Here is a 17,937-nt window from a genome sequence, read left to right on the forward strand (position 1 = left end):
ATAGGACTATCGCTATAGCTGTATTAAACCTATCGTAAAGTTTATCGCGATTGAATGAATCGTTAACCGTATTGACCATTTTATACTAAATTATATTTTACTTATTGTTTGATGTTCTTGGGAATACATTTCTTTTGAGATTGTGATTTAGATTTTTAATAAATAATTTAGTTCAAATATGTTTGAAATATTTAAATTTAAATTGTTTATTAATTATTCTTTTTTTATGTCTGTAACTATTTAAGTTGTTATGGTAACGAGTCAATGAGAACAATTTTTTATGAGTGATCTAATTTAAAAATTAGTTTGTTGGTGGTGTGGGGGCAATGCCCCCACGGGTCTGTTTGTCATCAAATATTTGAGCCCCCCTTAATATTTCACAAGATCTCCGACTATGATGCAACACCGCCTAAAGTTGGTCACAGTGTAACGGCTATTATACCATAGTACAACCACTCTTATCATTCAAAAGCTTATCACTACCGAAACAATGGCAGCGAAACGTCCGGCGGCGGATCGGTCGGCGGCGCAATGTCCAGGTCCGCATTGACTGACTTCAGGCGTTAAAAAAATGATTGAATATGTTTTTTTATATTTTGGGAAAACAAAATAGATTTGGATTTGACTTAGATATTTTGGTGGGTTATTAAGTATAATTGGTTTTCCTCGAAAATTACGGCCTTAACCGAAACTTGACTTAAAAAGTGTAATGATTAAAAATACTAATTTTAATTTTAAAATAACGTTTGCTTTTTAATTATTTACTTACCTAGATAAATATTAAACATTAATTAGACGCAAGGAAAGTTTAGTGCTCTTGTATGTTAAATAATCAAGTTTTTAACAAATTTTATTCTATGATCTAACTACTCATGTATAATTAATTAATTACATATACTATTAATTAAAAAATATATTATGTATACATTGTATTAGTAATAATTCAATGAGCTATTATAGTATAATGGAAAATAATAGTATAATAATAATGTAGTATGCAAAAAGAATCTTAGTATTACTTACCGATTACTGATCCCAGCACAATGAATAATTTGATATTATTTATTAAATGCGAAAGTTTTGTAAGTCTATAAAAACATTGTAAGGAAAGTGTCAAAACTTATTATAAATCAAAATTAAGAACAAAGTAAGAAAGTTTTAATACTGATTATTCCAAACATTTGTATTATATGACAACAATATTGATACATATTACATATTTTTATTTTATAACAGTTGAAAAAAAATACATAATACGTGTATAGCACAAAACTCGGTGCAAAAGGCATTAGATTTTTATATTTATTACAAATACATTTATTGATATTTATAATAAGTTAGACAATAATTTAGGGAATAATTTACAATACAAACAGTTTTGCAAAATTTGTTCTGTAAAGGAGATGGAACACACCACGAAAAATTAATAATCATAATTCAAATATAATAATAGTCACTCGCCAGTCAATTGTCGACTGTAAAATAATAATTATCACTCGAAAAAATATTTACAGTATAGTAGACACTACATACCTGTTTCCGAAATATGTGATGTTCTAAATACTTTAAACGCTTATTAATTATCCATGTTATTGTTAGTTGACAATTGTAAAAAATGAGTTTCAATTTCCGAACAAGATGTATTATATTGTATATATTGTATATATTTTAGAGGAATTTTGAATTTATAACCTAACTTTCTATTGTTATATTTTAATTGATGACAATATGTGAATATATTCAGTATAATTTTCATGGTAATTACGCCGAGAATTTATTTATAAGCACTTAAAACAATTTACAAAAATTATTGTGACATAGGGTGACATTTACTTCGTAAAGAAACCGTAGTTTTGGTGCTAAGTACGGCAACTCTGAAATAAAATGAAATGCAACTCAACGTACAAAGTTTCTTGTCACTAATCGTCCGAGATATAGTTCCCTAGCTTGTTACCTAAACTTCACACACGTTTACTTCTGGTATTATTTTTTATAAAATTCATTATGAAGATGATTTTAAAGAGTTGCCTAGAAGACCTAAGAACATTGATGAGGATAACATCTACATCTTTCCTAAGCTGTGCCAAACTCCAAAAAAAATAACGTTGCGACTAATGGAATGATCTACAAAGCTTAAAAAGTATCATGCCTCACAAGGATACTAGTATTCGAAAACAAAAAAAGTAAAAAATATTATCAAAACATTTTAAAGTTTATAAGTTTGTGATATAATTCTAATACTGTTGTTAATTGTGATTTTATTTTATACCTACCTAGTAATTTGTAATATTTTATTTTGTTGGTTATAACCAGTGTAACTATTTAATTTTATATGATTTTTATATATTAACCTAGTAACTATTTCATTTTCTAGTTCTTGTCAGTAGATCTCAATGTAATTTTTTTAAGACAAGTTATAATATTGTTATTGCAATTTAATTTTTATGTACCTATTAATTTTTTTTTAAGTATTTTTATAATATTATAATATTTTGTTTTGTTTATGATATAACATGTGATATCTATAGGTACCTGTTATGCCAACTGTATCTTTAAATTTTAATACATTTGTGATATAACTTTATTCGCTGTTGTTAGTTGTCATTTGATTTTATGCCTGCTAAGAAGTTGAAAGAGCCAACCATAACAAAATAAAAAGGAACTACAAAAAGATTTTTAATATTTTATTTGGTCTAGTTTTATTATCCTGTTAAAATTAGTTTTTATGTTTATTATGGCATTTTAATTTACAGCCCTGATCAATTTCAAATTAAAAATTATTGAATATATTTTATAAATAATAACATAATTTAATACATCCCAACTAAATAATACAATGATTTTTAAATTATGTTCAAATAATGGTTTATTACCAGTGAAGCAAAAAGTCCTATCTCAGATACGAGGGTGTCAAACAAAGCGTGTCTCAAGTAAAATACTAAATATTCTATAAATATTGAATTTTAGTTTTTCAAACAATTTTTATTGCAATTTATATGAAATAAAAATGTTAGAACTTTTATTTAGTTAAATTAAATCATTGAAAACGTGTTCATAATATATTATATAGTATATTATAATAAAAAACTAATGGCCACCACTTATAAAAAAAAAACGATTTATTGAAAGATCCCATTAAAAAAATGTCTTTCAGTAATCATGTTTATTCCAATTTTTGTTTCCGCTCAATTGGAATATTAAGAAACATTAAAATATATATAGTATATCTCGATTGGTTAACAATGAACGGTTTTTCATTTTTATTATATAGTATGTCATTACAAAAATGCTATTCAGGTAGTAATTTAGTTTGTTGTAATTTTTTATTTTGAAATTGTGAACATATTATGTTGTCATTTAAAGAACTCCAGTTTTTAATTTTAAACATCACTAGTTGATGGTGATGAGTTAGCGTTACCGGTCAACTTCAACTGTATCTCAGCCAAACTTTTATTCTTCGTCTCTGGGACTGTATACCACACAAATAGGGCGCCCAACAAGCAAAAGAAACTATATACCCAGAAAAGGCCAAGAAAACCGATCGAATCTGTAGTTACAAATGTTAAGAATGTTACTGCAAATACCAAAATCCAGTTTGTGGCAGTAGCTAAGCTTGTGCCATATGGTTTGACCTGAAACATAGCCAAATTAGTTCATAATAAATATTTAAAATAATTGGTGATTTATTGATTGTTGCAAATAAATCTATTGTTCATTATTACATTTTGTGATATACAAAAGATATACAAAAATTTAGCGTACTTCGTTGGAGAATATCTCTCCCATGACTACCCATGGAATAGGTCCAAAGCCCAAAGAGAAAGCCGAAATATATAAAGCAATGAGAATTAGTGGTAGCCACGATAGAATTGAGTCTTTGTGGACTAATTTATGGCTTATGTCAAGGTATAAACCTAAGCTGAAGAAACTAAGGCTCATCACAATTGCTGAAACCATCAATAATACTCGGCGGCCTGCCTTGTCAACAATCATCATTGCTACAAATGTCATTACCAGCTGTAACAATAAGAATAAGTTATTTATAAAATACAATTATTAATACCCTACCTGTTAGAACACTATATTAAAATTATTTAGAGAAAAAAGTCGCATAGAATGTGTATGTGACCCAGTGTTTTATGAAAATAATCACCTGCACGATTCCAACAGCTATAACTGAAGTATTTGGAGTTATCGAGCTTCCAATTTCGTTAAAAATGTAACCCATGTAAAAAATGATAGCATTTATTCCACTTGTCTGCTGGAAAAACATACAACCTATACCTATCAAAAGTGACTTGCGATTGGCCTTGTTAGCCATAACTTTAATGAATGTGTTTTGATTAGCTTTTTGAAGTTCAATATCCATCTGTAATAAAAAAAACCCGAATTACCCAATCATTTTAATATTTCCAATATTTTTCTATTAGACTCGATGATAAAAACGCCTACTTCCAAACCTTTATCACGTTCAACTCGTCCGCAATGTCTACATCATTTCCGTCACGAAGTTTCGTCATTGATACATTAGCATTTTCGTCTTTGTTCTTATATATAAAGTAATATGGTGATTCGGGTATGAAAAACGTTAATACCACATGTATAATAGTCCAAATTCCGCATAGCACATTAAATGTAACGTATTCGACTACCGAGCCTACTACGAAGGAATACAGTATTCCGATTACTACATAGACTTGAAATATCGTTCCCAAAGTACCTATTGAAATGCACATATAAACAGAAAAGTTCAATAAACATACATATTATTAACTAATGATAAAATATTTTTGAACCCGAGTAAATGGATTATTTGTTGTTTTAAACATATTATCTGTCTTGAATTTACCTCTGATATGTGGTTGAGAAATTTCAGCAACGTAGGTTGGTATGACAGTACATAGTGCACCAACGCCGACGCCCTGCAATACTCTGCCTGCCATTAACATCCATGAAGCATTGGCCACAGTGAGAAAAATCCATCCAATGATGATGTGAATCTCAAATAATACCATGCTGTAACGGCGGCCGATCATTGCCGATAACTTACCGGCAGGTAATGCACCGACAACCGCGCCGATACCAAAAATTGAACTAAAACTTTTTAAATCGTCAACGGAAATCGGAAAGCCAACTCCACTCGGTAATAATGCATTGGCTGGTGACGTCCAACCGAGGATCGTACCCATAACCATTGCTCCAAGAGTAGCTGAAAGCCAATTGTCGTTAATAGTTATGAAGATTAATTTTGAATATAAATATCTGATGTGTCAAGAATAGCCATACCAATTAAAGACGATACTATTTGATTTCTAACACCTTTAGTTAAGGTCATCTTGATGATATGTACGATAATTTTATATTCTAGTTCTCAAAAGTGTTAGTTACAATAACTTATAAAATATTGTCTTTAACAGATGAATAACAATTAAATGGATGTTTGTTTTTTATTTATATTGAAAACAATGATTTAATAATAATAGCCAGTATACACAATAATGTTTTTCAAGTCGTACAATCACGTTAACTCTTTAGTCTGAGATTTATTTATTGCCACTTTCAACATCATGATAATCTTTTTATAAAAACTGGTTTAACCTTTTAACGAATTAATTAATTTAAATGGATTTCACCAAGACAAATGGATTATGCCATGTGAGGTCGGTAAGCTCGCGTGAAGCTTATAAACTTTATTTAAGTTGTAAATACCATACCTCTGTAATTACTGAAAATACCATACACCGGAATATTTAAAAGATACCGGTAAATTTACAAGTGTTATCAAATTTCCAATCAAGGAAAATTTAACATTAACTTTCAACATCTTTATTAGAAAACATGTAAGTAATTAAACTACTTATTTGAAAAACAAAATATCATAAATTGTGATATTGAGTGGAATTTGTTATGAAATGATAGACGAATTATGTGTGAACATTTAAAAAAAAAATTTAATTTTATCACTGTACATAGAGAAATAACCATGTATCACTGGTACCTAATTAAAAAACAAATTTTTTCCTTTTTTTTCTCCGAATTAAATTTTATTGACTTACGTGGGATCTCAAATAGATTTCAAAATAATCCAAACCATATTACCATCATCAAACAGGGATTCTAAAAATATTTGTTATAGTCCCGAGCGCATATTACCATTATGCACACGAAATAAAACCCATGGTTAAATCCTGACTTCTAATTGGCTTACACATATGGAGGGAAAATTTAAATTATTAATTATTATATTTATTAGTATATCGACTCCCCCAACGAAAAGGGAAGTAACTCGAATTTTATCATTTTTCACTTTTTGATGAAATCTGATAACGGATTTTTTTCTGTATTTCCTACGAAAACGGCAGTAACTTTACTATTCCAGAGAGGTTAGAATTCATAATATTAAAATATATTTATAATCTCACGTCATGATAACGTTTCCGGTGAAAAAAGACGTATCTTAAGTTACTTCTATTTTTAAATCAACATTCCCCGAGATAATGGAAGTAACTCATTTTTGTATTTTTAAATACAATAATTTATTGTTAATTATTTGAATACATATTTTATTTATAGTTTTTAATGATAGCAGTGATTATAGTATTGTTATCAGCTAAGTAATAACAAATATTAAAATATAATAATACGATTCATAATCGAATTATTAAACTCGTGACTGTGTTTAGGTGCTTATAATAATAATATTAATGTTATTAATTATTATGATGTTTTATTTTCGTTATTAAAACTGTTTGCTGTTGCTTACTGAACTTAATATTTTAAATATAATATTTAAGGATAAACCAATTAATAGTATTAACAATCATGGCCAACAAAAAAGTAAGTTATTTGATATTTTTTATAATACATATTATTATTATTATTTTAAAAACACTGAACTCAAATAAAAACAATATGATTTAGCAGTGAATAGTAGCATCAAATAATTACTGATAATTTAATTACATTATTTGTTAATTATTATACTATTATTAAACAGGATTTGAATTCAAGTCAAATTTTATCAGATGAAGAAGATAGTAAAAGACTGCTATGAATATGGTCAAATTTCATCAGATGATGATAATTTTAATTCAAGTACTACTAGTAAAGGTAATACTGTACTTAATCAGCATAATATTCTGACTGGGTACAATCGTAACCATTCAAAACATCCAAATATAATATGCAACAGAACTAGAAGACTTCTAACACTTGGTGTTTCAAGTTTCAATACTAAAACAGTAAGTTACTAACTATGCAATTTTTTCATTCTATACCTATAATTATAATTTTAAGCTTATATTCAAGACAATAAAACTCTTGGAAAATTGTTGATAATATTGTAATGAACTCTGGCATATTTAATTAATAATTATATTATCTTGACACTGAGTTAATATTTTGATTATAATAATGTAGGTTATTAATTTTAACCTATATAACTATAAATTATAAAAATATAATATAACCTACATATATAATGTTGTTTAAGACTTAGCCACAAAAAATGTATTATGTTGATGAATTTAGTACCTATGCAATTTTATTGAATGATAAAAATATTTATTTATATTTTAATAATAATATTATTATCACTAGACTATCTTGATGACATTGTGAAAGTTTTTCTACATTTTTAAATAATATTTATAATATGTATAAAATATAAAATATTAATACATAATATAATACTATATAAATAATAATAAGAAGTACAATCAAAACATTATGTTAGTTAGGTTTCTATATTATATTTTATGATAGTAATATACTAATATTATTTTTAATAGAGCGATGAATTAGCCCAATATAAAGCTACCAGTAGTGAAGACGAGCCAGATATTATTGAGTATGATAGTGACAAAGATCCGGAATACTTACCCATTAACTGTATTGATGGTGTCCACGATGAAACAAATAGTTTGACACCTGATGATAATATATTTTCAACCTTGCTAGTCACACCCAATACATTGTTTGTAAGTTCATAACAATAATAACGTTTTTTCAATAAATTTATTATGTTTTGTTTTACACAGGTAGAGAATACATTAGCACCTTCTGTTAAGCATAAAAGACGTCACTTGATTGATACAGGTAAATTAACAAGGAAACGTATTAAAAATAATACTGAATGGATTGATGTAAAATCAAAAAGGAAATTGAATCTAGGTGAAGAACATATCAACAGAGGAGGTAAAATTAGAATGGCAAAGAAGATGGGTCCACCATGTATTGAAAAGTGTCGAATGAAATGCAAAGAAAAATTGAATGATGAAGATAGGAAAATAATTTTTGATTCATATTGGAGCTTAGGTAGCTATATGAGACAGCGAGACTTTGTTTCAAGCAATATACAAATGACGAGTAAGAAGAGTAGTACAACTTTTGGTACTTCTCAGGGTACATCTCAACCTCGTAGAAACTATTCTCGTAAATATTATTTTACTATTAAAAACGAGAAAATTCAAATTTGCAAAACCATGTTTTTACAAACATTAGCCATTTCTGACAAAGTAGTTACTAATATTTGCATCAATCTAAAAACATCACAGAAGATTTAAGAGGGAAATTTAAACGTCAATCAACTAAGAACAATGAAGTGAATAAATATATCACAGAGCATATAAATAGTTTTCCGACTGTAGATTCTCACTACATAAGAGAAAATTCAAAAAGAAAATACTTGGAGAGTGGACTGTCTATGTCAAAAATGCACAGACTTTACTTGGATTGGATAAAAGAAAAGCCCACATTAGATCCTAGAGTGTTAAATGGAACATTAAGACAATACACAGATATTTTTAATAATAATTTTAATTTGTCCTTCTTTAAACCAAAAAAAGATCAGTGTGATGTATGTGAAAAATATAAACTAGCCAGTCCATTAGAGAAAACTAAAATGCAAATTGTATATGATTTGCATATGAAAAATAAGACATTAGCAAGACAAAAAAAAATATCTGATAAACAAAAGGCATTAAGTGATTCAACATTTTGTTTAGCTGTGTTTGATCTCCAAAAAGTTCTAACAACACCTCAAGGGGATGTTGGAAGTTTTTACTACAAAAGAAAATTTGCCACATACAATTTTACTGTTTATGATATTGGTAAAAAACAAGCATATTGCTATATGTGGTGCGAATCTGATGCAAAAAAGGGGTTCTAATGAGATTGGTACATGCTTATTAAAATTTATTAAACTTATGAAGGAGAACCATGGTATAAGTGAATTTAGTTTCTACTCGGACAACTGCGCAGGACAAAATAGGAATCGATTTATATACTCTATGTGGGAATATGCGGCTTTCATTCATAAAGTTAATATAAGACACACATTTTTGGAGAAAGGTCATACTCAGAATGAAGGTGACAGTGTACATGCAATAATCGAATGTGCTAAAAAGGGAACAATGATTTATGTTCCAATGCAATGGGTGACTTTAGTGCAAAGTGCAAAAGTAACTAAAGAACCTTATTTGGTTATTCAAATGTCAAATAATGAATTTTTAGATTTCAAATGTTTAGTAGAAAATGAACAGTTTAATTGGAAAACATCTACAAACAGAGATGTAATAAAATAATCAATAACAACCTATCAATTAGATAACAAGTATTGGTGTACTGTATCATGAAATCAATCTAATTTTTTTTTGCGTTCTTCTCTTTGTCATTCGCTTCCGCGTATATCTTATTTTTATTATTAACTATTGGTAGTGCGTTGTTGGTGTTTTCGTCCAGTTTCATCCAAGGATTCCACTTTTTGGTCGCATTTTTGCTGTGGCTTGGACCGTGAGTACAATTATCGTTGTATCCGTTATCACTTTGGCGATTTCACACTATCATATTATCAACGTCTTACTTGGATCAGCTGTTTATTTTTTTCCTGTCTTGGAGACTTTAACGCAAGGTACCAAACTACATTAACTCTCGCCTACTGGCCGTATATGCAACCGACTTTGCATTACTGTTAAACTGGTAGTATCCAATTGTGTTATGATTAATTCAAAAACAACCACTCGCAGTGGCGCTAAATTACTGGCTGTCACTTCTCCTAAAGTCGTCTCTTCACCTGCTAGCAGTTCTCCATCCAACGATGATATCATGACTACGTTATTATCCTTTCGAACTGAGTTTTCTGATTCTTTTAAAAAACTGTCATTGACGCAAGACAATCAATTTAAAGAGCTGAAAAATGACATAGTTCAACTGTCCTCTCTTCTTGCTGAACTCAAAGCTGAAAATAACACTCTTAAGGGTAAGGTGGTTTTTCTAAAAGATAAAGTCCTGAGGCTGGAATCCTTGGATTCTCCTGCCTTTTCATCCACTGTTGTATCACAAGTATTCCAGGAAACGTTTGAACGAGAAAGATGCTCTACTAATTTATTGGTATACAGTGTTCCTGAGTCTTCCGCTGAATCTACCACTCAACGTATCACTGATGACAAATCAACTTTTGAGAATATTGTAATTCCTCTTATAGGCAATCTTCCTGCTCAATACAAATTGGTTCGTCTGGGTAAAGCTCAGGCTAACAACCCTCGTCCCTTGAAAATAATTTTTGAATCTAAAGAATGCGCTTCTAAATTACTAGCTATCTATTATGAGGTAAAGAAAAAGGGTACTAACTTTCCGCCAAACTTCCGAATTGTAAAAGATAAGACTCTACTTCAACGTACCCTACTGCGCAACTGTCACTCTGAACTTGAGCGTAGATCTCAAGACGGCGAAGTTGGACAGCAGATTGTTCATATAAATGGTCTCCCGAAGGTCGTGTTTAGCAATTCTAGGAATGGAAATTTCAACCAGAGGCCCACATTCAACAACCCTTAACTCATCCTTCAGCTAGCAAGTCTGTCTCTGGTTTTTACCAGAACTGCCGTGGTCTCCGGACAAAAATTTTAAATTTTAAATGTAATGTAGCCTGTATAAATTATGATTTTATTGTATTAACTGAAACCTGGTTGACCGATTCTTTTGCTGATTGTGAACTTGGTCTTACCAATTATATTATTTACAGATATGATAGATGTCCTAATACTAGCAATTGCTTAAGGGGTGGCGGAGTTCTCATTGGGATAAGAAAAGATTTATCTTCCAAATTAATTGCTGTTCATGAAATTAACGTCGAGCACTTATTTGTAATGCTCTCTGTTGGGTCCTATAAGTTCATAATTAATGCTGCTTATTTTCCTCCTCTAAGTCCACCTTTTTTATTTGAAAATGTTATGTCCTTATTGGAAACTACATATCAACAACATCCTAAACACTTGTTCTTACTCTGTGGTGATTACAACTTGCCTGATATTTCCTGGTCTAATGATTCACATGGCCTTACTTATACTTCTTCTTCCCCTCTTCGTGTGCCTTGTGTTCCTGAACTACTTGCCTTCAATGGGTTCTACCAAAAAAATTCTGTTTTAAACTCTAAAGGTTCCATTCTTGATCTAATTTGTTGTAACACCGATTCCGTTATCGTTTGTGAATCTCTTGAACCGTTTGTTCCACCTGATCCTTATCACCCACCTCTTAATATTTCATTTCATAATATCTCTACCTCTACTACGTTAAATAACTCGCATTCCTTTCACAACTTCAAAAAGGCGGATTACAATTGTATTATACATTTTCTGTCTTCATACGATTGGGTCTCTACTCTATCCAACCTTGATTTAAATACTTCGGTTAATACCTTCACTGATTCTCTTCACAGTTCAATTTTGAGGTTAGTCCCTCTGTCCCACTTTTATAAATCAACTTTTCCTTCCTGGGTATCCAAAGATCTAAAAACCTTAGTTTATCGTAAAAATAAAGCTCATGCTAAATTTAAATCTACATTTGAACCTGCTGATTATAGAGTCTTTTCTCTACTCCGTGCAAAATGTAAATTTATGTCTAAAAAATGTCACAAAACGTTTGTTGAGCAGTCAGAAAAATCTTTATCCATGAATCCCAAGAAATTCTGGGATTTTGTACGTAGGAATCGTTCTCACAACGCTGTTCCAAACATAGTTTCCTACGACGGTGTCGATAGTTCTTGTATACAGGAAAGTGTAAATTTATTTTCTAAACATTTTAGTTCTGTCTACTCTTCAAAATCAATTATTCCAAACCTCCAGTCTTTAGATTTACCATTTTTCGACTTACCAAACAACTGTTACTTCACCCCTAATGATGTTCTCCTCAAGCTTAACAGTCTGAAAAATGTGTTTTCTTTAAGACCCGATGGAATACCGGGGGATTTCCTCTACAGAATAAGATATGTTATTTTCTATCCTCTTTGGTCTCTATTTCGAAGATCCCTTGATGAAAGTACATTTCCTGACATGTGGAAAATCGGCTCTATTACTCCCATTTTAAAATCAGGCAACCCATCACTAGTCACAAATTATAGACCAATTTCAATTCAGTTCAATTTTAACCGCCGTCGTGTAAGCATGTGTTTTTCGTTGTAGTATAATAGTGCTCCGTTATCTAGTGTTTATCTCTATATTCATTATATTGGTCATACTACTATAATAACAACGTATTTAGCCTTCATAGTTATATTTTATAGTACTAATTTTTCCTGATAAAGTAATAATGCCCTGTGCAATCTGTAATCAAGGGGTTTCCCCGGCCAAATTATTAAGCTGCAGTATTTGTAAGATGAATTTTCATTCTACATGCATAACTAATTCTCAAGATGGCTTAAAAAATCCTATTCGAAATAAAGATTGGAAATGTGATAATTGTATACTGAAGATAATTCCAGATCGTCGGAACCATGATAAGAGTGATTTAAATAAAGAAGACATAAAAAATATTAAAATAAATTTAAATAACATTTCTTTCAAATTAGATACTTTGTCGGATTCAATTAACAAAATTGACTCAATCGAAAAATCAATTTCATTTATATCATCTAAGGTTGATGAATTTAACGTGAAATTTGAGACTATCTTGTCTAAATTAAAAACCCATGAAAAAAAAAATATCGAACTTGAAAAAAAGTGTGCAATATTGGAACGCGAAATATTATCACTCAGTAGGAATGCTAACACTCTAGAACAACAAAATTTAGCTAACAACATTGAAATTACTGGCATTCCGAAAACTGAAAACGAATCTTTAATTGAAATTCTTAATAGTATTTCCAAAGTCTTAACCATAAAAGTTGAACCAAATGAAGTTGTAAGTTCCTATCGCACTAAAACCACAAAAAAATCGGGTAGCAATGTAGTTATATGTTTTGCAAATAAAAATAAAAAAGATGAAATTATTAATATGATGAAAAAACGTTCAAAAATTGATAGAAAACCGTTACTTGCTTGTGACCTATCAACTAAATTCACTAACCAAAGAGTCTTCATAAATGATCAACTTTCCTATAACAATAAGAAACTTCGCTGGTTGGCTAAGCTGGTTGGAACTCAATATGGTTTCAAATATACTTGGGCAAATTCGAGTGGTGTTTATATGAGGAAAAATGATGGTCAAGTTGGAGTTAAAATTATTACTTCTCATCAATTAATGGATTTAGATACTGATAAGAAAATAAGTGAGTTATGGATTTGATTGTAATTATTTTAAATGTAACTTTATTTCTTAATGTAAATTTATTTCATAATGATTAACAATTTAAATAACATATTACATGAATTAAAAGATATAAATAACGTTCAAACCGTAAATATTGATTGTTTAGAAAATAAGTATTTCCATGTAAATAGTCTTTCCATTTTTAGTATGAATATTAGAAGTCTGAAAGCTAATATTGATGAACTGTTACTATTGTTAAATTCTATTAATCATAGTTTTGATGTTATTGTGTTGAGTGAGACTTGGCTGAATGAAGATATTAATTTTATGATTAACGGTTATGAGTCTATACATTCACTCTGCAAACTAAATAAATCAGATGGATTATCAATATTTGTAAGTAACATATGTAAAATTAAAAATGTCCGAAAACATATTATATCTAATTGTAATTCTATTGAAATAACTATCGATAAAGGAAATTCCCTATTTTATATAACCGGTCTATATAGATCACCTAGTAATATTTTGGAAGATTTTTTGTTTTCTCTGAATGATTATTTATCACAATATAATCAAAATGTTAATCAAATCTTGTGTGGTGATATTAATATTGATATATTATCAAATAATATTGAAACTGTTGATTATTTGAATATCTTATACAGCAATAATTTTTACTCTGCTTGTAATAATCCTACCAGAATCACTAGTCATTCTAATACATGTATTGATCACTTATTTTTAAAAAATGTTATTATTAAAGAAGTATCATCTTATGTGTTACGTAGTAGCATTACTGACCATTTTCGTTTAATATTAAATATCAATATTGACGATTTAAATATTCAAAAAACTATGGCTAGCAATAATTTAAATATTGAATTAAAAACAATTGATTTTAAACATCTGAATATGTTGATTAGAATTGAAGATTGAAATATCCTACTAGATGATAAAAGTGTTGATAATTCTATTGATATTTTTATTAATAAAATAAATGATTTAATCCTAGCATCTACAAGTTTTTATAAACATACTAAAAGAAGTAATAATAATAAAAAGTGCAAGTTAAAACCATGGATTTCTCTAGGTCTTATTACATCTATTAGAGTAAGAGAAAAAATGTATAATAAATTGAGGCGCCAACCTTTTAATACTCATTATAAAAAATGTTATATTATTTATAGAAATATACTAAATAGCTTAATAAAAATTGCTAGAAATGCATACTATAAAACACAAATAGAATTATCTGGCAATAATATTAAAAAAGTGTGGGATCTTATAAAAATAGCTTCTAATACTAAAGTTAATAAACAAATAATCATTAGAGAAATCAATCATGAATCAGGTAGGATTATCAATAACTCAAAAGATATCGCTAATATTTTTAATTCATTTTTTGTTAATGATGGAAGCAATATAGCTTCAAATATTAGAGAGGATGGTTTTATATACAAAACATTTGAGGAACTTAATAATAACTGCCATATTGAAAAATCAATATTTCTAAGCCCTATTGACCCTATGGAAATAAGTAGTATGATTATGAAATGTAAAGATTTTTCATCTTATTATGAAGGTTTGTTATCTAATACTATTTTGAAAAAAACATCAATTAATATATCCTTACCCTTATCTATTATATTCAATAAATGCTTTTCAACAGGTGAATTTCCATCTAGCTTTAAAAAATCAATAGTTATTCCGCTTTATAAAACAGAAGATATAAGAAGTTGTAATAATTATAGACCAATCACTCTTACTTTGACTATCGCCAAGCTTCTAGAAAAATGTATTAAAACCAGACTTGTTAACTTCCTAAATGAACATAAATTTTTTAATGATAATCAATTTGGTTTCAGGAATAATCAATCTACTAATGATGCATTATATTGTGCTACTAAATTTATATATGACAATCTTGATATAAAAAAGCATGTTGTTGGTATATTTTTAGACTTGAAAAAAGCATTTGATTCTGTTAATCATAATTTATTGTTAAAAAAACTTGAATACTGTGGTATAAGAGGAGTTCCATTAAAACTATTAGAATCATTTATTAGTAATAGATACCAAAAGGTTAAAATTAATGACGTTTATAGTGATGACTTATTAGTTAATTATTCTGTACCTCAAGGAACTGTTCTTGGGCCACTTCTTTTTATAATATACATTAATGGTTTGCTTAACCTAAATTTAGGAGGTAAGGTCTTGTGTTTTGCTGATGACACGGTTTTCCTTGTTAGTAACTCTTGTCTAAATAATTTAAAACATGAAGCCAATATTGGTATTAATTTAATTAAGAATTGGCTGGATAATAATTCATTACAACTTAATTTTACCAAATCCAACTTCATACATTTTAGAATAAAAAATAATAATAATAACTTAAACTTTGATAAATTAATTTTACACACTATCTTTTGTAAAAGAGAAGGAAATAATTGCATCTATCCTATAATAAATAAAACATCCTCTGTAAAATATCTAGGTATACATTTTGATGAACTATTAAAATGGAATGTCCATATAGATAATTTAATAAAGTCGGTTCGAAAATTCTTTTACGTATTTAAATGTTTGAAAAATATTTTAACTGCTAATGTTAAAACAATAGTTTATAAATCTCTAGTGCAATCAATAGTGTCTTATGGTATAGCATTTTGGGGTAACGCTTATCAAACTCATATTAAAAAATTAAATACAACATTAAATTGTCTTGTAAAATATATCTTCAATAAGCCAAGACTCTTTCCAACAAATTTATTATATAATGAATGTAAAATCTTAAATATAAAGTCTCTCCATATAATACATGTTTTTGCGGTTGTCTTTAAATATACTAACACAATTAATACTCCTACACATAAATATAACACACGATTTGTTAAAGATATTAATTTATCACTGCCTAAATTAAGAACTACTTTTTGTCAGTCAGGGCCATATTTTGTGTTTATTAATTTTTGTATTAAATATAATATTTGCATTCATGAATTTAATAATTTTATACAATTAAAAAGAAAACTTATGTCTTTAGGATTAAATACCTTAGTTTAATTTGAATTGTTTACAGTTTATATTACTTTTTTTTGAATAATTATATTGTAATTGATATGTTTATTTAATATTGTATTTGCATGAACTCTCACCTCCAGCACAGCCTTTGGCTTAGGAGGTGATCCAACAAAAATTTGTCTATTAGTAATTTTAACTTGTATATATTGTCTGTTGGAGAATTAATAAATATTATTATTATTATTATTATTATTATTATTATTATTATAGGACATATATCTAAAATTTTTGAGTCCTTAGTCCTAGACTCAATCCAGCCTTCGGTTAACATGATTTTAGCCAACGAACAGCACGGTTTTCGCCCAGGCAGATCTACGGTTACTTGTAACCTTAACTTTTCCAATTACATACACGGTTCTTTTAAAGAAGGATCTCAAGTTGATGTTGTGTATACCGACTTTGCTAAGGCGTTTGATTCAGTTAATCATGAGGTTCTTATCTCTATACTTCGTGCTTCTGGTTTTGGCGATCCTATCCTATCTTGGTTTAATTCATTTTTATTAAATAGATCACAATGGGTTAATATGTTCAATACAAAATCTGACATATTTTTATCTACCTCTGGTGTCCCCCAAGGTGGACATCTATCACCCCTTCTTTTCTCTCTGTTCGTTAACAGTGCTTGTACCTCCCTTAAACACAGCCAATTACTCTGTTTTGCTGATGACATGAAGTTTTTCCTTAAGATCTACTCGGTCGATGATTGTCTCAAACTCCAGGATGATCTTAATAGATTCTCTGCCTGGGCAGAAACTCTTGGTCTTACATTAAATGTTAATAAATGCCGGTCAATGATATTCACCAGAAGTCGCTCTCCTATCACTTACTCCTACGTTTTGAATGGCTCTTGTTTAATTCCCGTTGATTCTAGCATTTGTGATCTTGGTTTTACATTTACTTCCTCTCTTTCTCCTCGTGCCCACATCGATAAAATTACTTGCAAAGCTCTCAAGGTTTTGGGTTTCATTAAAAGAATATCTGGTGAATTTAAACTCACCAGCTCTCTCAAATCCATCTATTGTGCACTTGTACGCCCAATCGTTGAATATGGCTCTATTGTATGGGATCCTCAAACTGCTGATGCCTGTTATCAACTCGAACGTGTTCAGCGTAAATTCTTGTGCTATATGAAGCATAAATTGAATGTTAACTGCCCCCCTCATGATTATACTCCTCTACTCCGTCTCATGAACTTATCTTCCTTAGCTGACCGTCGCCGCTCGCATGCTCTTGCTTTTCTTAATAAAATCTTATCGGGATCTGTTGACTCCCCTTCACTCCTTGCTCTAATTAACTTTAAAGTTCCTGTTAAGTGCACCCGCAACACACATA

At 29.2% G+C, this 17,937-nt stretch overlaps 2 protein-coding genes across 2 annotated transcripts; one reads left to right on the forward strand and one right to left on the reverse strand.

Annotated features, from left to right (window-relative positions):
• Positions 1-3,380: 3,380 nt before the first annotated feature.
• LOC111030854 (facilitated trehalose transporter Tret1-like) lies at positions 3,381-5,335 on the reverse strand. The gene is made up of 6 exons (XM_022310555.1): positions 5,287-5,335; positions 4,850-5,209; positions 4,461-4,720; positions 4,154-4,369; positions 3,763-4,017; positions 3,381-3,632 (listed from the first exon to the last, which is right to left on the reverse strand). Exons 1-6 carry the CDS (start codon positions 5,333-5,335, stop codon positions 3,381-3,383), a joined length of 1,392 nt encoding a protein of 463 aa, XP_022166247.1.
• A 5,893-nt stretch (positions 5,336-11,228) lies between these two features.
• LOC111030860 lies at positions 11,229-12,455 on the forward strand. Its single transcript, XM_022310564.1, has one exon. It carries the CDS (start codon positions 11,229-11,231, stop codon positions 12,453-12,455), a length of 1,227 nt encoding a protein of 408 aa, XP_022166256.1.
• Positions 12,456-17,937: the final 5,482 nt, after the last annotated feature.

Source organism: Myzus persicae, unplaced genomic scaffold, assembly GCF_001856785.1.
Source record: "Myzus persicae strain clone G006 unplaced genomic scaffold, MPER_G0061.0, whole genome shotgun sequence".
Classification (NCBI taxonomy): Eukaryota; Metazoa; Arthropoda; class Insecta; order Hemiptera; family Aphididae; genus Myzus; species Myzus persicae.